At 41.3% G+C, this 22,407-nt stretch overlaps 1 protein-coding gene across 7 annotated transcripts in view; it reads right to left on the reverse strand.

Annotated features, from left to right (window-relative positions):
- Positions 1-22,407, reverse strand: part of PDE1C (phosphodiesterase 1C) — a 313,258-nt gene that overhangs the window by 208,249 nt on the left and 82,602 nt on the right. For 2 of the 7 annotated variants that reach the window (XM_062569522.1, XM_062569518.1), the window contains exon 1: positions 2,198-2,389. The exons of 3 other annotated variants lie outside the window; for them this stretch is intronic. In XM_062569522.1, the coding sequence (XP_062425506.1) occupies positions 2,198-2,298 (101 nt within the window). In that variant the 5' untranslated portion in view covers positions 2,299-2,389. Of the gene's footprint in view, positions 1-2,197; positions 2,390-2,676; positions 2,794-2,864; positions 3,182-22,407 lie in introns of those variants that run through there. 2 more of the 7 variants (XM_062569519.1, XM_062569520.1) reach the window with 2 other exon arrangements.

A 22,407-nucleotide genomic window follows, 5' to 3' on the forward strand; every position in this document is an offset into this window, starting at 1 on the left:
CTGTCATGAAATTAGTTCAATTGGTTACAGCGTGGTGCTAATAATGCCAAGGTTGCAGGTTCAATCCCAGTACGGGTCACTCGCTTGAGGGTTGGACTAGATGATCTCCAGAGGTCCCTTCCAACCTTACCGATTCTATGATTTCTACTTGCTGCCAGCCTGCAATTCCTGAGGCAGTTTCAATCGGCAGCACGCTCTTTTTCACTCTCTATTCAACTCTGTCCTGGTAGCACAGTTCTGCCTTCTAACTAATTCCTGTGTTATACAGCTCTTGGTGTCCCAGAGGTGGTGGAGAGAGATTCCTATATACATCTTCTCCAGTAGTATTTCATCTCTCCACAATGAGCACCTTATTTAAAAGATATCTAAATGTCTGTGCATATATGCACATTTTTCTTACACATATAGAGATGCATAAAACAGATAAGAAAAAACATGAAACGTGATGCCAAATCTCAGTTTGTAACCGATTTGTGTCAGCAAACTAAAAGCCTGTATGTGATTGGAAATGGAAAATCTTCTACAGTCTTTAATTAGAGCAGAACACATTTCAGTTTTCATCTTGTGATCAAGAATTCTACAGAAAATCAATCTCTTCTTCAATCTCTTCTTTAGGCAAAGAAATGTTGAAACTCAAAAGGAAAAACTATGCGTTTGTTACACACACACAATGCCAACACAGAGGGCTGTACGGAAAAACAGCCTGAGGTTTGGTTACTGCATATCTAGAAGTCTGACAGTTTCTCCAAATTTCCGAATTTCAGACCAGAGTTGGATATGCAACATGCAATCACTGCCTGGTACTAGCAACAGGAGAGCTACTGAGCTACAGTCCTGTTGAAGAGCTACCCATGAACTTCAGGTGTAATCTGAATTAGCACGCTGCCGTACTCCCTTTTAGACAGAAATTCAAGGACTCCTAATGCTACAGCGTGGCAGAGACTTGAAAGTAAGAGCGTTTGTTTTGAGTAGCTGTTCTATTTGGAAAGCTTACAAGACAGCTGTCATCCAGTTTGATTAAGTTCCTTCACAAAACAGGCTTCCTGGAGTGACGCCTTGAAAGAAATACATATTCATGCATGCCTTTTAGACTGTTTGGAGTCCTGCAGAAGAATTGGATATGCTTTACAAATATGCCATCACTGCTCATACAAAATGACGCTCGAAGAGCAGCTCAAGTTTAACTTGGACCCGTTGATTTTTAGTTATTAGCTTACTCCTATGTTTTCTTGGTTCCGCTGTCTCCTAACCTCCTTGTTCCCTTCCTTTCCCCTCCCCATTGAGGACTGAAATTTTAATAACTCTAATAACATGAGGCTGAAGCGGGGGGGGGGGGGGAATAGTTTCAAACACAGAGAAGGATGCAGCTTCATATGGTAAGGCTCCTCTTTGGCTTGCACAAAAACTGAGGGACAAATCAATGCTCTGCAGCCAATAATGGATCTTACTGCTTGCTAACAGTCTTTTTTGCATACTGAGACTCTAGACTCCAGATATTGACCCCAAATAAACTACACAACCTCTACAGTCTATAAACTTTTACTTTATGCAGCTCCAGTCCTCCCTTGAGCACAGGTACTTTTTTCCTGCTCCGGAGGCAGTGTCTCATCCTTTCACGGCACATCGGACTTAAAATAGATGTATAAATTAATAAATACAATCTGATCTGCGGAACATGGATTTGCTGCCATCACAAGCACTGTTAGAGATGTTTTCCAGCGGTGCTTTCGCTGCTTATTTTGTTCTTGTTAACTATATCAGTGCCAGAAATTGTGCACATTTACAGTAAAGAAAGGTCCCTTCTGTATGGTGCATCTAACAGCAAGATTATCAGAAACAGAGGATCCAGTTAAGTACAGTTCAGGCTCTTACAAAACTTTTCCAATAGAGCAACTAAAGTAATTAACATCTCAGTAACGGCTTGTATCTTACAGTGCCTCATTAATGACATTTCTACACTCCCACTAGAAAGCGTTAGTTCAGTGTAACAGACAGTTTAATTTAAGGAAGCAAATAGCTATCTTGCTAGAATTAAGTCGCTGTATTTATGGAAAGCAGGTGTGGAAACTCCTGGGTGATTTTAAAGGTACCCGCAAGAAACGAAAAACGAAGTACTACAGTAATTTTGACAATGAGAGGAAACAGAAAAAGGATATATTAAAAAAATAAAAAAAAAAACCCACAAAGTATTACTTACAAGCCTCGGAGACGAAGCCAGATTTTCTCTATTTGCTCCGGCTGCAGGTATTTGAGAGAGTTGCTCTCAAATTCTTCGATTTCCTTCGTGGGCGACTCCATAGCTGCAGGTGATCGCTCTGGTTACAGCTCGGAGAGGACGGGCGCTGCCTGCCCGCCTGCCCGCCCCGCCGCTCGCGCTGCCCGGCGCAGCCGGCGCCGTGCGCCGCCGGGCCGGGCCCCCTCTGCGCGCCCCCCGCCCCCGCGCTCCGCTCCGCCGCCGGCGCTCAGGTGTTACGCGGCGGCGGGCAGCCGCGGCGGTGCGCACCCATGCTGGGGCTGGGGCTGCCGCCGGGGATTAGCGCCTCATCTGCGGACTGCAACCGGCTGCCGGCTTGGGGTTATTCTTTTCCCCTATTCCGCCCTCCCCCCCCCCCCCCCTTTTTTTTTGCAAGAAGCCGAGGATACAGTCAGTAACGCGGGCTGCTGAAGGATCTTTACGGAGGGAGGAGGGGAGGAAAATCCCTTGGCGACGAGGGAGCTGCCGGCTCGGGCAGCGCGGGCAGGGGTGCCGGGGGCGCCCGCACGCCGCGAGCGGCCGCCCGCGGGCTGCTCCTCTCCTTCGCTCCAGCCTCCCTCGCTCGTGAGTCCTCGGCCCGGGGCGGTGGGGGGGGGTTTCTTGCGCTTACCAGCAGCAGCGCTGACAGGCTCGAAACCTGACAACTGAGGGGAAAGTCGTCTGTCAGCATAGCCCGGGCACCACCGCGTCTGCCTCCCGCTGCCTCGCACACGCACGGGCACGGACGCGCGGGAGCCGGCAGGCTATTGGAGAAGGGCGGCCTCTGCTTAAGCACCGCACCACGGCACGGCAAACCTCGGCCGTGAACAGAGAGAGCAAGGAAGGAAGGAAAGAAAGCGAGCGACTCGCTCCTGGAAAGCGGCTCTCGGCTTCGCTGCGGTCGTCGTGCTCGCGTGAGAGCGCAGCGCGCGGGCCGGGCGGTAAACTCCCAGCTTGGGCACAGCTCGCTTTACAGTGAATCCAGTGGGAAAGTGCTGTTGTCACTCCCCCCCCCCCCAAAAAAAAAAAAAAAAAAGAAAGCATAAATAAATAAACAGGATGGGGAATTCCTTACACTGAAAAGAGCTCGAGCTCAGCGCAATGTTAATAACAGCTATATCAGCACCACAACAAGACCCGTGAACAACACATTAGAAGTCGGTATCTCGTTCATAATCCGTGGGGCTCGGAAGGGGCCCCGTGGGGCAAGCTGGAGGGGGTCACACGTGGCAGGTTCAAACCCCAGGGCTGCGATGGGACGCCTGCCTTGAGGCCCCAGAGGCGCACCTGGCCTGACCCCCAGCAGCCTAGGGACCATGATAGATGACATTTCCATTTACACCTGCTGGGTTTCTCCTCCTGACCAAAAACGGGAGGTTTCTGTCACTGCACTGACCCGATCGATAAGCTCTCAAAACTCTGCCCAGGCGCTCTGCTTGCGGCCCTTTAGTTCACGTTATTGATTCAGTATTTTCAGCTAAAGACACGAGAGCCGAGGGAAAATAACCATTGAAACTTTGTCCTAGCCTTAACGCATTTTGTCACGTATTGCAAAAGTTGCCTTGTGCCCTCTTGAGAAACTCAGCCTGCAACGGAGGAGTTTGTCGTTCAGGCTCCCGTGAAAACACGCCGGCTGATTACGGCCTTCGTGTACGGCTGTACAAGTCCGCACACCGACTCTGCATAGCTTACAGAAATGTGAAGATTACATGAATTAGCCTAATCCAGGAAGCCCCTGTTCAGAAGACTTAAACCAGTTCTTAGGTAACTCGTTCCACTGGCTACTTCAAAATCCAGGTAGGCAAAGTAACAACAAACTCTCTGGCCTCCGAAGAGGTTCACCTATGTGGTGAGGGGGGGAGAAAATGAAAAAAAAAAAAAAAAAAAAAAAAAGGTAGGTTCATACATCAATATAAAATCAGTGGGGTTTCTGCTTTGAGAGCAGTTGTGTGCAACAGGGTGTATAACTGGGCTCGGGGCCTGAAGTTATGCAACTGATTTTGTGTGATAATTTACTGTTTCTCTCTCTTGCTTCTGCATATTCAAGAGTGCTTTTCATACTCAGAAAAACAGAAGTGTTGCATCCATTAAAGTAAAAGGAGGTTTTTGCCAGCAAAAAAAAAAAAAAAAAAAAAGAAAGAAAAAAAAAAAGAAAGTTTTGAGATAAAACCCATAATTTTTTAAATTTTTCTTCAAAAGTAGAAGAAAATACCAGTGTTCCTTTTAATTCTAGTAAAATTAGGCATGTACATGCACACACACAGCTCCATATTGGATTCTGTCATATTGAAGGAAAGAGAACAGCCTATACTGAATTAAAGTTTACGTTATTAGAGTGTTACCAACTTTGCAGCATTTGCGGCCTTATTAGTAAGACGACCTAGTCTTATTGACTCGTCAGTAAGATCCAGGAGCTCTGCCACACGTTTGATAGGTGACAAGTAATCATTTCCCTGCCCCTTATCTCCGTGTCTCCATCTGACAGATAGCACAGTGTTACCAACCACATACGGAAAGGACAGTGCGTTCCACTGATGACAAGCACATGTAAGAGCGATGCATTGGCACTTTATTAGTCCTGCATTATCTTGCCAAAAAGCATACCATATGCATATGATGCTGGACCCACTTTGCACCTGATCTTCCAAATGCAACACATCCCATTCAAGGAAACCATTTTTAGCTTTTAGTACTCTAGTCAACACACTGATGCTTGTTTCACTTACTACAAGAAATCTTCATTTCAACAGAGGTGTAATACCAATCCATACAACTGCTGCAATCCGCACAACTTTCAAATAACATTTTCCATTTAAACTGTAAACATACCAGCTTCAGTTCATAAGCAAAATTCATAATAACAATCAGATGGCAGTGTAACCTGCATGTATGTTTTGTATATATGGTCTGTAGCTGGGTATTTTCCTCAGCAAAAGTGGACCACATAACTATTTACGATGCAACTTGCACCTCTGAAACACCCTGATAGTGTCAAAAAGAATAGGTACATGATGACAAAGGGAAAAAGTAGGTATGAAAGAAAGCGAAAAAAAAAAAAAAAAAAAAAAAAAACTTATTTTCAGCTGATATCTAAAATGGAGAGAGATGAGACTAAGAATGACAGTAAAGTTACTACAGACTTCAAAAATATCATAAAAATTATGAACAAATGTCATAGCTAAGAAGACAGACATACAGGGAAAAGATAAAGAAAGCAAGGCAGAGAGGAGAAAATACAGAGAGAGAGGAGATGATGTGGCAGGCTAGGATACCTCCACAATTTTGGATAACTAAACAAATACTGAATGGATCCTATTAAAAAGGGGATACAGGGAAACTTAGATATTTCCCCAGCCTTCCGCCTCAGTCACTGGAATGGTGTGTGGCATTTTGTTTGACTGTTTTGACCTCCAAGAGCCTTTAAGATTATAAGCTACCAAATATAAAGATTGTGCACTCCAACAACTAATAGTAAAAACAAATAAAAGCTGGAAGTTGAACCAGGGATCAAATGAGGAGAATGTAGACAAAAACGTCATTGCACTCCAATGTTGATGGAATTGAGGACTGAGCAGATACGACACGACGGCAATGAAGTTAATAGGAATTAAAAGCAGAGATAGGAATTGCAGGAAACAAGGTGAAGTCTAGAACCAGGCACAGAGCAACTGGGTAACGCATCTGAGGATGCTCCCCCTGCCAAAGGCAAACACTTCTGCAGCTGTGACACTTGGATGAAGGAAGTTGAGACAAAGACACGAGTTTATCTGCTCCACACAGGCAGAGATGGCACCGAAGGAAGCGTCACTGACGACACAAGGTAGCTTCCTGCCCCGCTGCATTTAGTGCTGTGGCATGCTTTGGGAATAAGGGGAGATCCCTAATGAGATCCCACATAGCACCTCTAGGCTGGTAACAACAATAAACAAAGCTATTAGCAAGAAAGTCTCTCTGCTTTAGTTTCCATTACCTCTCCATTCAGTTTGCTCTGTACTGAAGAAGCCTAGGGGAAAAAAAAAAGTCATTTGGGATTTCCTAAAAATAAAGTTTCCTTCCAATTTTTAACAAAATAAAAAACAAAAAACCTACTACCGGAGGCGTACTTTTTTTTCTTTCCTCCATGATAACAAGCTCCAATCACTAATTATAAGCAGCAAGGAATTCCTGGAAGCTGGGGCTGTGTTAAGGACACCCTACCTGCGCTCTGTTTTTGTTGCGCCACAGACACTTAGCACTTCACACAGTCAAGTCTCCCGTGACCTTGAGAAGGCCGCCTAATCTGTGGAACAACGTTCAGCCACAGGCATACAAAACCGTGATCCAGGGAGGGCCTCTGAAATGCTTGATTTGCAGAAAGGTGGCTATTTAATGAATGTTATTCTTCCCCTTGTTAGGTGCTAAATTCTATCAGCCGTCAACACCTCGCAGTTTATAAACTTTCTTAGGAATAATTCTTAAAGAGTTATTCAGATATAGAGGTATTACATGATGGTTGATCATTTCTCAGTTCCCTGCAGTACAGTGAGATCCTCAAATACAACCAGCAACGAAATGGGTCAAGATGAGACACATCCAAGGAAAAGAACCACGATATGGGGAGTGAGTGGGGAATGAGTGTTTCCCCGAATAATTCACTTTCCTCTTGCATTACTAGGGGCAGCCCAATGTGTTTGCTCTAGGAATCTCTTTTGAATGATAAGAACTGCAACTCTGACTTCTGCTCATAGAACAACCACCCACAGTAGGTTTCCCAGAAGAGTGGGGATGCCTGTATTAGCTTGGAGGATATCGCCTACTTAAATTCCTTCTAGCTAGGTAATATAATATTATTCTTCACTTCCTGTACTATTTCCTGTTACGCTGCTGTCCTTAGCTGACCAGCTATTGTGTTGCACACATGACTGCATTTCTGTGGTGAGTAAAATACTTGCAAAATACAATGTCTTTCTTTCTGCCCATTTGATTTTAAGCAAGACAGGGCAAAATATAAATGTGAGATATTAATATCATCATGTCTGAGCTTAAGTTTGGGATTTGCTTGCTTGCTTAAGAAAGTTACTGGCCCGTCAGTCTGTTTTCTTGATGGGTGTAAGTGAGATAGCAAGCACCAGAACAATGACAGTGGCTCTACAATATTCTGAATTTGTCCCATAAGTATCAGCCATGAATACATATCAGCCAGCTTGCCTTATCATGAAACCGACGGCTCACCTTGTGGTAAGCAAGTGTAGCTTCCAAAGGATGAAGTTTATCAGCTGAGAAACAAGAGCTACTTCAGCTGTCTCACTCGAGTTGCTGCATAAAGACAATGAGTCCCAGATAAACAGTAAGTTCAGCCACTAAAGGCAGAAATTACACCATCTGGTTCACTTCCTTTAAGATGCTCGACTGTCACGACTGTCATTTGACAGATGCGGCAATACTCACCTCTTGGTACATTAACCACATCTTTAAAGCATGTGAGAACTCAAGTGAACAAAACCCCTGTCGAATGTGGCTGTGGCCCAGCCTCCGGTGGGTGAAGGCCATGCTGGAAGCAGGCAGAGTCCACTGTGCTGTACAAAGCATCTCCCCACACTGTCCTTCTTGAGATACAAAAGGGCCTTAGAAAGTCACTGCTGCCTTCAAACAAGATCTAGCCCAAAGGTAAGTCTGGATTTCTTCCTGCTGCACAACTACCTGGCACGGGCTCCAGGGAAGGAGGACTCCTTCCCAAGCAGCTGACTTGCCTCCTCCATTGCCTGCCTCCTCGTGTGTCAGAGCACACAGATTTGGGCAAATGGGGTCTTCACGTTCTTTGCCCCTTCTTCCACAGCACAGGACTGTACGTACATTCCCGCTAAATGCCTCTTGACTGAGCGCTGTGCAGGAAGGCTCTTAATTACAGGTACTTTTCCTTCATTATTAAGTGCACGCTTCTATAGGAATGCTGATATAAGGGGACTCTGATGACGCCTAGAAAAGAGGTGTTAAGAAGGCAGCTGAGGTGTTTAAGTGCCTCCCCTATAGGGAGAGAAGGTATCACAAGAAGATGGGCAGAATGCCTGGCTGTGCATGAGCAGATCTGCCTTTTTCAAGGTGGTGTTACTGGGAACGGGAAGGTACAGATATTTCATATAAAATAACCAGCCCGAAACAGAACTTTCAGATCTGTCTCTGAGATACCACACTACTGCAAACTATGGTTTGTCCTCTGATTAAACTCCCCAACGATAACTTCTTTTAAAGGCACCTACAATTTCTTTCTTTCTTTCTTTCTTTTGTCTGTCTATCTGTCTGTTAACAAAGAATAGAAAAAGAGGATGAAAATTCAGTCTTTTTTTAAAGACTTTATCAGACCTAACTGGATATGATGAAAACATACAGAAGAGTCACTGAAATGTGCACAAAAATGCTTCCAAGAGGGCAGTCTGTCTGATGGACACAGCACTTTAGAGAACACAGAATAACAACAATTTCAAACACAAAGATTTCCGAATTCTTAGTTAGACTCCAGCAAAAACAGTGCAACTACACTGAATGAAGTATGTGGAAATTTTGCCTATTGCTATTGCTACATATTGCCAGTGTGAATACACATTTTCTCCCATCAATTAATCTGATTTGACACAATGAAAGCCTCAAGTGTTATAACAAGACCTATAATTAGTATGACTACAATATATTCATACGTCTGTCCATGCATAAATAATCTAGAATGTATTTATTCTCTTAACACTAATGCCTTCAACCAAAATTGCGACAAGGTATTTGTCTTTGTTTTCATTATTGCACGTTAGAGTCTGGATCTCTGAACTTCAGTTACGGCAAACACTGTGATGAGTCTGCCAGTGCCATATTCCAAAATATTATGCTAATACTATATTCAAACAGTTTGTAAAACATTGGCATTTGTAGAATTAGTAGAAATGTCAAAATAAGCTGGGCAGATTTTGCTCAGTCTCTATGCTAACAGAAAAAAGTTCCTCCCTTGATTTCAGTGAGGAACAACAATTTTTTGCTTTGGGAGGGGCTGAGGAAGGGGAAGAGAGGATCAACTGTATCACTGATTTAAATTTTTCTATTTATGTTTCATATTTATATACAAGAGAGTCATCAGGAAATACTTATTCATTGCAGATGATTTGTATTTCATTAAAAATTCAGAATTACACTATTGTCTTGAACAAAATATAACTTGCGAAGGCTATGAACTATGAGAGAGAGAAGTGCTGTGCTAAGTGCATGAAGAGTTAATAAAAAATGAGAAGACACAGAAAGGAAATAAATCAGGCAATTCATCGACTAGCAGGATTAACTTTGTCCTATTCCATGACAAAATTGGTGTCAGTGAGCAGAATTACTTGTACCTGATCAGCCTCTAGCTGCAGAAAAAGCCTTAAAAATTCACCTAAACAGTAAGAGTTTTTGAGAGCAAGAAACAGTTATCAAAGTGTAGGTGCTTGTGCCCGATTTATTCAAGGACATTATTGGTCCAAAGTCTGATGAGTCTATTCTAAAGAGTCATAATTCAAACATATATTACACCAGTGTGAACAAGCAACAAAGCTGTTAGAATTACATTATATATATATATATATAAATTAGATGCATTGGTTTCAGATCGGGTTTTAGATCTTTATTGCAGTTCCAGAATCTAGTTTTATTAAACTAGATCGAGTACTTCTCAAACTGCAGATTGCAAGTGAAATTTAATCCTTTTTTCATGGCTACAATTAGTTTTTAGGGCTTGATAGTAGCTGACTCGTGCCATAGCTGTGCAACCATGGCATAAGTGAGGGCTGAAATGCAAGGCTGCAAGAACTAAAGCTAGTCAAGGAATAGCAAATTCAGGGACTGCTAACTGCCTTTAATTACAAGTAATCATCCAGTTCCCTCAGGGCTAGGGAATTAGGGTTTCTGCTGCACTTAGTAATTACAGATAGTATTTGCTCCTCTGTCTGGAAGGAACACAGATTCAGCTGACCTAGGGAACACTGCACTTCCAAAAAGTTTGAAAAACAGCAAATTAAATGAATATATGAAGACAACTGCTGCACATCCTGCATCCTAACATTGTGTCCAACCTTGGACCGCTACCAGGACTGGAGATATTACGAAGAGTTTCATCCAGGAGTTTTAGGGGGAGGCAAATTTAAGCATTTTAGGTAAGAAAATAAAAAGAAAATAAAAAATATTACAAAAGTGTCAACGAAATCATCAGCATGAAAAAAATGCAACTGATGGAATTGGTGGAAAAGGTGTTGTTCTCTTCTCTTTGGTCAAGTGAGTTGAGCTGATAGATAGTTTTAATGAAAAGCTTCACCCAGCCCTAGTGAATGACAAAAGATATTCTGTCAAGCACTAGTGACTATTATTTCCACTAAGACAAGTGCAAACCTGTTTTGCAGTCTGTCCTTTTTGATCTAGGGCTGCTCAGTTTCTGTGAAGACAGATTTAAGGAAGCTTGCAGAACTTTCTTCAACTCAGGAGGCTTACGAAAAGAAGAACATTTCCATGCTGGTGACACTTTAAGTTATTACTTAAACCATGTCATTGCAAAAGCTCCATAAAAATTCCTATTGCACTCACTCAGAGCACTGCAGCTTCAACAAAAGCAGTGTCACTCTTGAAGGGCATCTTTTAAAGTCTGTTTTCTTTTAAAGACCCTCTTAGCACCAGCCTTAACACCTATATTACTATATGTGACAGTTTAGGAAGGAGGCAACAGAGACGAATGATGGCTAAGAGAAAAGGAGCTTTATAAAATGCTTTGTCAAAAGAAAAAGTAAGGAGAGCTTCTGAGTTCAGCTATGAGAAGTATTGGCAAAATCAGGTGAGATGCAAGTAGCAGTCTAAGCAATTCATTACTTAACAGACATACATAATTAAACGAATAAATAAAACCTGGTTCTTCTTTTCCTATTTCCGGCATTAGTCTTTTCCTTTTTCACAAGCAAATGTCCTATGAAGTCAAGATAGACTGTTTTTGAGGACCTGAAGCCTTATACAACTTTCTTGCAGTTTCCTGGGCTCTGGGCTGTCCTTCCCAGGTCTTCAGATGCAAAGGGATTGAATAAATAGCAAATTTTATACAAAAGGAGAAGAAAGCCAACTCAAAGGTCTTTTATTACTACTTATATGCTAGAGAGGTGAAAGTGGGAGTTTTCTTGCTTGTCCATGTCTTATATGCAAAGTACACTTTATTACACAGGCCAATGCTGCCCCCTGTGCCGTGAAAGTGCTATATTTGATCCTATGCTCGACACATACAAATAACAAAGAGTAAAAACAACTGTACATCATATACTATCCCTTCTGGAGTCAAGGAATAAAGCTATAGATCTCATGGAATATCCGTATATTTCTCTCTGGAATACACTCTTCTGGAAAATCTGTATATATTTAAGTATAAAAATTATAGATTTAAAAGATTATGGAAGTCATTTGTTAAAACAGACATCCACTCCTTCACTTTTTTGGGGTTAAGATCAGCCAAGTTGTTGTAAAGAGGGAAGATTCCCAGCTGCTTTTTGGCATTTCTACTGCTTTTTTTTATGCCAGGGAGCTCAAGTGCTATCACTTTCCTGTTGCAGCTGGAAGGCAATAGTTGTCGTCTTCATCTGCTGTCTCCTGGGGGAGACAGGTAGCCAACTCTGGTTGCTCCACTAGCTTTTGCTAACAGAAGGGACTGGGCTCTGTCAGACGTCAGCTCTGCCAGACAACAGTCCAAATGACTGCTGTTAGCTTTGGGACCTTAGGTAGATTCATTTCCACCCAAGACTCCCAAATTAAATTAATAATTGCCTTATTTTTCTAGTGATTGTCTTATCTTTCCATGGATCACGTGTGAGGGATGTGGGGGCAAACAGAAAGTGGCTAATGAGAATGGAGAAATGAGCCCAGCCATGTGGAAGCAAAACTCAGAACCATAACATTCTGAAGTCAGGGAGTGCAGATCATCATCATCATCAAGAGAAATGCCTGCCTAGTAGCAGGGACCCACAAAGTGGGGAGACCCTTTACTGAAGTGATTCATAAAGTAGAAGCTCATTAGTGAGATCTCAGAACTGTGCCAGGCTGTAAAACTTGGAAAGAAGGAAAGAATAATGAGAGGAAAGGGGAATAAAAAGCAACATCTATTTATCACATTGGATCGTGGCTGATTAACCTGATTTCTTTTTCTTGAATCAGTTTCCTGAGGTCATGTAAATATGGTAGATCTAACATGAAGGCCTGGATTCAGTGTTTTGAAAAAGAGTAGGCACTAAAACAGGCCCATGGTAAGGACACTGTAATGTGAGCTAGGACCTGACTAAAAGCAAGATTGCACAATTGGGGTAAATGAGCCTGTAATCCCCACAGCCACAACAAGCCTGTCTTCCCTACCTTCTCATAAACCCTAAGGGATCAGCTTCTTCACCTGAGGAAGAAGAAGACTGAAGAGGAATGCAGTTGCTATCTGTAGTTATCACCAGTGGAAGTGAAGTTAAAAACCAAGGCGAAAAAACTCTTTAAAGGAACAAAGCTGCTGCAGGAGTGAATGGAAATAAACTGGAACTAGAAGGTTGCTAACCAACAGTGCCCTAAGCCTCTGGGAAAGCCTCTCAGCTGGAGCAAAAAACAAACCACCTCATTTACGTGAAGATGAAGCTTCCTCCGTTCACAGAAGGATCACATGCAGGAGATCCTCCTCTGCGCAGAGAGGCCTCATGCTGTCACCCTGGGGCAAACACAACCAGAACAGTGCAACCCACTTTCCAGAGGGGAAAGAAAGTAGTGGGATTTTCCTCTGCTGAGAGGAGAGGTAAGAAATATATCTCCTCCACTGGTCCTCAGTATGAGCAACTGTTTCCTTCAGGGCAGAGGCTGCTCCAAAGGTTCAAAAAGTATTCTTCAAAGACCACTCTTTCTCCCTCTGTCAAAGCTGACCTTACTTGAGCAGCTTGAGGGCTTTGGGCCTGCCTCTCTTCTTATAAGTTGTCTTCCCCTGGAAAGAGGAGAGGCCTATCTTCAAAATCTGAAGCACCTTTTCCTGGTGGCAGAGGAAAGATTTAGAGTTTTGTAAGCCTGCAGATAGATTTGGGTGCTTCATTGCAAACAAATGTTCCCCATGTCTGCAGCTACAATTAACCTTTCTGCCATAATCAATTCTTACTATACTTAAAACTAATAGTGTTTATACACAAAAATGACAGAAAAATGTCATTAGTCAGATAAGAAGGACTTACGGACTAAGGACTTAATAACGCACTTGGCTGTGCAACCAAGTGGCAAGCAGAGTCCAGAAGAACTTCCCAAATAATCATGGAAATGGTATTGCAATGGTGATCACAGAGAAAGTTGTGAAACTGAATCATCTTTGTTTGCAGGAAGAGTCCCGGGTGGCTATTCCTTTGACTGCAAAGATTTACAGGCATGTGCTCATCCAGGAAGACTTGTGTGAACATATTTTACAGTCACTGCTGGCATGCAATCAGGGAGATTACACACAGACAGGTACTGCTGTTCCTTTTCATTGCACAGAAAAGGATCATTGTATAGACCAGCTAATATAGATATTACAAAGAGCACAAATACAAATGGCACCTTGAGCGCTGCAAATTGCAATCCACAGAGAAGAAAAAAGCTTTGTTAGCAAGAGATTTGCAGTCTCCCTTTCGCCTTTTATTTACCACACTTTTAGTGCTTCAGTCTATATTCTGAAAAGAAACCCACTGACTTGAAGATCAAATCCAGTCAGATTGCTAGATTTTTACTGCATGTTTTCAAGTACATAGCATATTAGCTAAAAATCGTAATGTTCCCATATTAGCTAAAAATCATAATGTTCCTCCTTCATTTATCAGGATTTTTTTTCAAGTTGTCCTTCTAGACACTGTACTACTAGAAAATCACAAACCGTTTACAAGCTATACTTTGCCCTTAATGTTCACCACTGTCTTGCGGCATTTCACTGGCAACACAGACGTTTTCAGTAGCTAAAAATCTGCCAAGTGATATTTCAAAATAAATTCTGCACTGAAAGAACACATGATATTTCTACAATCTTCATTTAAGTTAATTCCTGCAGTCCTCATTGAAATAGCTCCATTGATCAGGTATCACCTACATCTTGTTCCCACACTCATTTAACCTGTTTCCCCATTTCCACTGCACACTACCACCACATTCGTGGCCACTAATGGATGGATTTGAGAAGTACTGATTTACAGCAACAGTGCAGGTCAATGAAAAGCCCACCATAGCTCTTCTCAGGTATGGCTTTTGACTGGTCCTTGGACAGATGAGGGAGCAAACCATCCCCGAGGGACTCACCACTATGCATCTCCCTCTGGAAGCTTGTGGGTGAAGTTCCCACTAGGCAAGGGCTACCGCATAGAGTCCTTACCTCATAGGCCTGAGCTCAACCGTTTTGGCCCACTTTCGGTGTCTGTGTCACTGTTCACCTGCATGTCCAAAGCAACAGACAATGTGTAGAAACTTCTCAGCTAAATCGTGTGCGAGAACTTCTGAAATGGTAATTGCAAATATCCTCTCTAGGTACCTCAGTCTCAGCACGTTCATCAGCTGTGTGAGTGTCCGTGTGCTTCTACATGTTGACAAAATATCTGCCTTTGATGCAGCAGGAAGAGGGGAACCGATACACAAAGAAGGTAAAAATGGTGGGCCAGGCTTTCAAGGGTTTTCAAGTGCAGTTACGACTCCTTTGATATAAAATGATTCTGGAACTTTCCACAAGTGGCACGTGAAATTACTTATCTAGGTCACAGCCAAGAAGTACTCAGCGTATCTTACATATTGCAGCATAAAATAATTATCTTAGAGAGGCATTTTAGTAATAGAGCACATGACAATTAAATGACTTGGGAGTCAAGAAACTATTATGCTGCTGTCCTTTAGGAACAGATTGGCCTTTACCAGAGCAGAGGATTATATGCTTTTCCTTCAGATAAATATAATATAATGTCATTAATTCATCATGCACCTTAATAAGACCTGCACAGACCTGCTTCATTCGTGCCTTAATATGTTTCCTTCTCACCCACTACCTCAGTTTTTAAAATATATGCTCAGCAGCAATCAGTTCACTCTTCAGTAAATATTTGATTTATATGCATGAAGCACCTGCCACCATAATAACTCAGTCCTGAGCATTTCCTAAAAGGATTATTATTATTGCTTTTGAATTCCTATGGCTTTAAATGTTTATCAAGCCTGGAATTATCATTTTTCTATATGTCAGTTGCGACCATCTGCACAAAAGTTAAAATTATACATGTGTGCTCATATGTGTGTGTTCAAGTGTGAGCCCAGATAAAAGAAGGTTGCAGTAGAAAAGCCAAGCACTAAAGGTTAACAAAAGTCAGTATAAAGAGCACACAGACTGCCTTAAGCAACTCCGTTATGTGCCTACATTTTGAGAAAACTTTTAGCTCTGTGATTTTCTTACTACACCCTGCACTGCACTGCACACACAGTTACTAAATTCCCCCACGGACCCCTCTGTGGTATTCATCTCTCTTCATAGTAGACTGCTTAGCACAGCCATCAGAGCAAGTAAGGTCTATGGAGTTATAAGGCCTGGAAATAGAGTCTTATAACAATAATAGTTTGGTTTAATTTCCACACATTCACTCACAGACATATATGATAGAGTTTCAGTAAGGAAGGAAGTCTGAAATGGCTTTTTTGTCATGTGACATCCCATTTTCATTGGCGTTGTCTCTCTGTCACTGGAATGAAGCTGGGTCATTTTCCTGTACTGTACCAAAACGGCTTTCACGTTGATATTTTTTTAATTAACTCAGTGTTCTGAACAGGGTACTGGCAGCATATTACACATGGACTGTGCAGTTGCTGCATTTTAATAATAAGTGATAAATGTGCTGCCATAAGCGAACTGCAACCCCTCAATATGTAAGTGTGACTGGGGTCTGCTGTGCCAATAAAACAGCCCTTAGATTTGGGTGTCTGTAAGGCACTTACTGTAAAAACACAAAATATTAATAAACCTCCTCATGGATCTTGGCAGCAACTGAATTCAGCATAATTTCATGCTGCCTGAAATCACAGTCTATACATAAGTGTTGAATAAATTCTGTGCAGTATTTAAAACCCTTAATTCACTATTAAATTGCCCTGATCTGCTCCAAGCACAATGAATGTATTGCAAAGCCATGGAGTGGCTCCGACACGCAGTTGGTGTCAGTTGTTAGTCATTTCCAAGCAGTACCTTCTCCAGTGACTCTTGCATGGCTCTGATTTATAGATATCCAGAGGCTCCTAGAAACACCTTTTTTTTTTCTTTTTTCTTTTTTTTTTTTTTTTTTTTTATATAGGCTTGGTCAGAGAGAAAAGGAATTCCCTCTTTTCACCATCTCTGACTTTATTCTCGCAGCTACAAGCTCCATTATAATGTGTCTTGAAATGGATGCAGCAAAAGAGCCTGAGCAATTCTAACCCACACGACCTGACAAACTGTGACTCATGCTTTTAATCAGAGCTGAGAAACAACATTTTGCTGCAACATTTCATCTTGCAAGTGTGCTAAGAGGAAGAGAAGAAAGGGAGGTCTTTTCTGTTTTGAACTAGAAGTAGGTTATATAATCCAGTTGAGAACTGATTGCATAAAAATAATTATTAGAATTGATGATTTCTGCTTTTCTGATTTATTCTGAGATTAGTGTCTCAGTAAATTGTATAGATTAAGAGTAATGACTTAAAGAGAGAAAGGAAAGGAAATACAAAGCACTTTCTGAATCCAAACCAACAAATGGTAGTATTTACCACAACTCCTGCAAAAAACCCTCCCAGTTTCTGCAGAAACATGGAGAATGAACACTTTTCCATTTTCTTTGTAAATATTCATATGACTCCTTCAGACAGTTTAATGTTCTACATTTAAGTAAAATCTTAAATACTGTAATCTGTAGGTTAATTTCCTTACATATATTAAACTGTATTTTAATATGCCAGTGGAAGATTCCTATCAAAGCAGGCATTTGCAGGATTCAGCTGGTTATTTCCCCATGTTGGGGCAAACAAATAGCTGTTTTATCTATTAATGGGCTATAAAACTAAGCTTGAAATTGTAAGAAGGAACCCAGTCTCATAAGCTGTCAAGTTCCTCTGTTTTTAATTACACAATTATATTAAATCAAAAGAAGGCAGCTAAGTTATTCACAGACAACTAAGTTATTTGACTTAATCTTTGGCTTAGCCTTTGCATTTTTTTGCATATTCATTTTAACCCTACTTTGCAGGTAGTTTAATCATCCTAGGAGATAGCCAGCCCTTAAAGGGATTCAACACTTTTTATTTGTATTGGAGAGCAATAAAAGCAATCTCCATTTAAATACAGAATGTGAAAGGTTGCTTGGCTTTCTTCAGTGAAGAACTTCACTGTGGCATGGTCAGATGGAGCCACAGCTGCTCGGTTAAATCACAACCGCAGCTCCACTCTGGGGTTAATTCCAGCATTGCTATGGCTGTTTACAACTCCAAAGCTGAGTATTCTTCACACAATATTTTTAACACCATTCCAAGCTTGACTTGAAGAACTGTAGTGCAGAAGCTGATTTTTCATATGGACCATTCAGAAGCAGATTGGAAGTGCCATTTCCTCAGTTTTTATTCTCCTCTGTTCTCCTAATCCTATGAAATCTTGTAGTACTCTAGGAAAGTCCTATTCTGACATGATGACAAAGACTATGATTATATACAGAAAAATCTGAAAATGCTCTCTAGGAAAACAAATGAAAAGCAAGGCTGTATGTGTGTATTTATAAACAAGTTTCAGGCTCCTGGAAGTCTATCTGCAGTAGAACAAGCAGAACCGTCTACCGTTTAGGAACTAGTACACTAAGTTAGGTGTTTCATACAAAGGCCCATAATACCAGCTCTTAACTTTCCAGAAATGCCCTTCTCCAGAAACACTTACCCACTAAGCTCCCTGGAATTAGCCATCATGCTTCTATTTGGGTAAACATGCAGTTTGTGTGGCCTTTCCGAATTCCAGTAGCTGACAGTCAGAAAGCTGTACATTGGCTTATTTCACAGGAAAGCTGCTACTGGTGTCAGAGAGCTAAGCATGTGTTTGAGATCTGTGGAAAGTCCAAACAAGCCTGCTCAGAACCTATTGTAACTTTTTACTCTGAAAATACTGCAGTGCTTCCCCTATGGGAATTCAGTCAGTCTCAGCAGCAGTATTGCCAGGTACAATCGGTGTAAATACTGAGCATGCTTTTAACCTGAATAGTTGTCCTTTGAGCCTAGTCTTGCAAAATGTTGAGTGTCTCCTAAGAAGCCCGAAGCATTTCTTTGTATTCCATAAAAAAGGGAATGAATATCACCATGGTGGGAGGACCAGCCTCTGTGGGTTTGGTCACACACCTACATCTCTAGCAGGACTCTTAGCTTGCACCTACTCTCTCAGTACTTGCTTCTCTTGAGTGTTATCTCCCTAATAGTACAATATGAGGTCCTGAAACATCAAATTATAAAACGCTACTTTTCCCGGGAACTTATTCAGAAGGCACAGAAAAAGTTATTAAAAATTCTTACTCTGAACCAAATAAAATAGGAATATTTAAAAACCTTCTCCAGTGCCACAGTACTAAAATAATACTTACAGCTTCCTGTCTGTAATAAGTTTCCTATCTAGGAAGATTTCACTCAGATACTGTGAATCACTGATGTGTGCAGAATGCTGGCAGAATTACACATATACCCAAAGCATATGACATAAAATGAGGTAACATTGTAAAACCTCAAATTTCTGTGGCATATTTGCAATACCTACACATGCTTTAAACAGAGGTTAATAAAAATAACTCTACAACAGACAGGAACAAAAGAAAATCCATGGATGTGGACTAGTAAAGGATTAATGAGTTATTAACAAGTGAAAGGAAAAGTAAAACCAGCTGTAAACTCAGCCCGAGAAGCAAACACTGGGACACATGGACTGGGATTCTTTTAAAACATAAAAAAGTATTTTTTTCTTTTTTTTTCATTGAGGAGGAATGAGTTAAAGTAAATTTCAGGGTACAATTCTATATCAAACTCCACATCAAAACTACCAGTACAAAAGTGGTGGCTCGCCATCACCCTTGTGATATCTTAAAAGGGGGCTAAGAAGCCCTTGATGAGAGCATGACAAACAAGGGACAGCTTGCCTCCAAGGCAAGCTGGCATATGTCCTCCAAGGGACAGCACCATATAATCTCCGAAAGGTGTGACTTTCTTGCTTGATATGCTATGTAGGCAATATGTTATTGTATGAACATATTAAAAGGTTGGTTTAAACAAGAATAACATTAAAGCTTTACATAATAGCAATAACTTCTGTAAGTCTGCCAGGTAGTTTCTGACATGAGCATTTGCTTTTGTTCTCACTTCTGCATTATGCAAAAACACTTGCACAATGCGAGTTTCTACAGATATTGAAAAATCTTCTGTTCTTTGCAAAGACTTCTGGCTGAAAAAAAATATCTGACTGTGCACCTACTCATTTACTTAACTGACAGTAGTCGAATGAGTCAAGATACTCCTATGCATCTACATTTCATAGGATGGGGCACTCAAGCTTGTCATTTTGTATTTGTACTCACTTGAGTGGAGCACCTATAATAATGGTGCCTGTTTTAAACAAGTTAATGAAAGAACAATATAGTGAACCATGGGCACAAGCTATTAATAAGGCATTAAAAATACCCAACTGGAAAGTCAGCTCAGCAAGAAGCAAACCTACCATAAATTTGATTAATTAGATGCCTTTGGACTTTAGGACAGATTAAATGAAATTTGTTTAAGGAAGAAAATTTGCATTAACGAAAGCGATTTTATTTTTTAAGATGTAAGAAATGTGTAATAAATAGCAGTAGCTCCTTTAGGGAAAAATGGCCATAGCTATTGCTAGTCATCATTTACTACCTTGTAGCAAAGACTAGCATGTAAACAAGTGATTTTCAAATATTCCTCTACAGTTACCACGAATAATTCCACATTGCTCCATCTGACCACAGGACTTTTGAGAAGTGTTCTTGTGCATGTTTGGTCAAAAATCAGTCAGTTGAGACAGCATATTATTGAAAGCAGTTGGGTATGAAAGCAATCAGCTAGTCTTCAGTTTTCAAGGTTACATCAGATATACACCAGAGAATATCCCTTTTATTTTAAAAACAACTCCACTCCTAAGTCACATGCAGCAACAACCTTAAAAGGGCAGCTACAGAAAGGAAGTCAAAATGGATGATTTCTCACGCAAAAAGACGCATTTGCAGTCGCCAACAAGCTGAAGACTGGCATTCACACTAGTAACAATACTAGAGGTCCCCCTATTTACATACGGCTTTTACAGTTACCGTATGTGCTAATATGCAAGCTAAATGCCAGGCTTTCCCAAATTCACTGAGTAGGCTGTATATCTATTGTATGGACTATGCAGAGATTTTTCTATGTCAATTTAAATTTAAGGGGAAACATGAAGAAACCAAGTACAGTGTTTGAAATTCAAAGTTTCCCTCATAGAGTTTCTAACCTTTGCTTTAAGGAATAATGAGGCAAAATTTCTGAACCTCAAACATGATTTGCAATTCCAGGTGAAAAGACATTGCCACTGATAGAGCAAAATGATAGTGAAATTTGAAAGAGGATGAAATTATGGCTTACTGATCAATATATTTATTTCAATTGTAGACATTGACGCTGAAAACATAACATGCATTACCATCTTTAAGCATGCCTGTCTTCATTAATTCAAGTATTTCAAGTGCTTGGAGGATCAGGACAGTATGACTCTCAAATTCACCAACATTATCTTGAGATAGGTTGATACTCTGTGTCAGTGCAAAAAGCAGTCCAACCATGGAAAATGGCCTAGGGAAAGAGGAGAGGAACAAGCACCCTAAATCCCTTAGGGCACTGTGGCTTCTCAGGCAAATAATATCAACCTAGTCATAAACAAAGCACTGAAAAAATCGGAGACAAAATGGAAAACAAAAAAATTAACAAGTCACAATCTCTTCTTCTGAAAGTTTGTATTATTTTTTGTTTGTTTTTTAAGAGAGGAAAAGCTAATCTTGAATGCAATGCTCCCCATCAGTTCTAATACTTGTTCTGGCAAATGGACGAAGACCTGGAACGAATCACATCAGCCTCTCTCACACTTTTTCACCAAAAAGTGAGTTGATGTGTGCCATGACACATGCAACTACCAAAAATCTCCACGAGGGGTTCAAAAGGGCCTTTGAATACGTGGGTGGGGGCAGACATGCCCTTGCTGGAGAGGAAGGGAGCAGTCCTTCCTCAGCCTTCCTTCGGCTGGCACTGTGCCTCGTGACAGCCCCTTTCTTACCCCAGGTTCAGTGCCCACGAGAGTCTCCAGTGAAGGATCCCAGGCACGCAGCAGCAGTTCCTGAGGGAGGAGCAGGAATGCTGCCAGGCAGCCAAAAGTGATGGGGAGGGATGACGAAGCCCAAGCCACAACCAGCCTTTTCCTTCTTTACTGTTGGGCCAGAGGACTGCAAGGCAGCAGGGAGAGGGGGAAGCAAGGCAGACACCTGCCAAGAGCAGCTGGTGCAGAACTGGCTGGGCCAGGTCGCACCAAGTAGCAGAGGTAACAGGACACAAAGCTAGCATGGATGCTTGGTAATTCTGATATTATTTTGAGTATTGAATTTAAAGTCACAGTTCTGCGGTGGGTATCGAAGTATCACCCACCACCAACAGAGACTGCAGGCAAGGAGAAGCAGAATAACGTGCAGCTTCAGAAGACAAGGATCTTACACTAGTAAGAGATTACAGGCAATATTTAAAATACCAAAAGAGTCAATAATAATAACAATGATACAGAAAGAAATTAGTTTAGGTAAGTAGAGTAAAGAAGGAATCATTAATATGCTGCATGAAAATTTACACTAGATCCTGGAGTGCATAAAACACAGTAAATTTTTAAAATGAATGATATAGCAATGTTCCTGTAAACAGCCTGGGCATCCTGGAGTGTGAACAGCTGGGTCTTGAGGATACTGCACAGAGGGGAGCTGGAATGGTCCACGCGTAAAAAGATGAAAGGATATACAGTTAGCAGAGATGGTAAAAAGAACACTGCAGACTCTTGGACTCCAAGATATTTGGATATCTTTCCTTTAGAGTGGCAATATTTTTTACATATCACAAGTTATCTTCTC

Source organism: Rhea pennata, chromosome 2, assembly GCF_028389875.1.
Source record: "Rhea pennata isolate bPtePen1 chromosome 2, bPtePen1.pri, whole genome shotgun sequence".
In the NCBI taxonomy this organism is placed as follows: domain Eukaryota; kingdom Metazoa; phylum Chordata; class Aves; order Rheiformes; family Rheidae; genus Rhea; species Rhea pennata.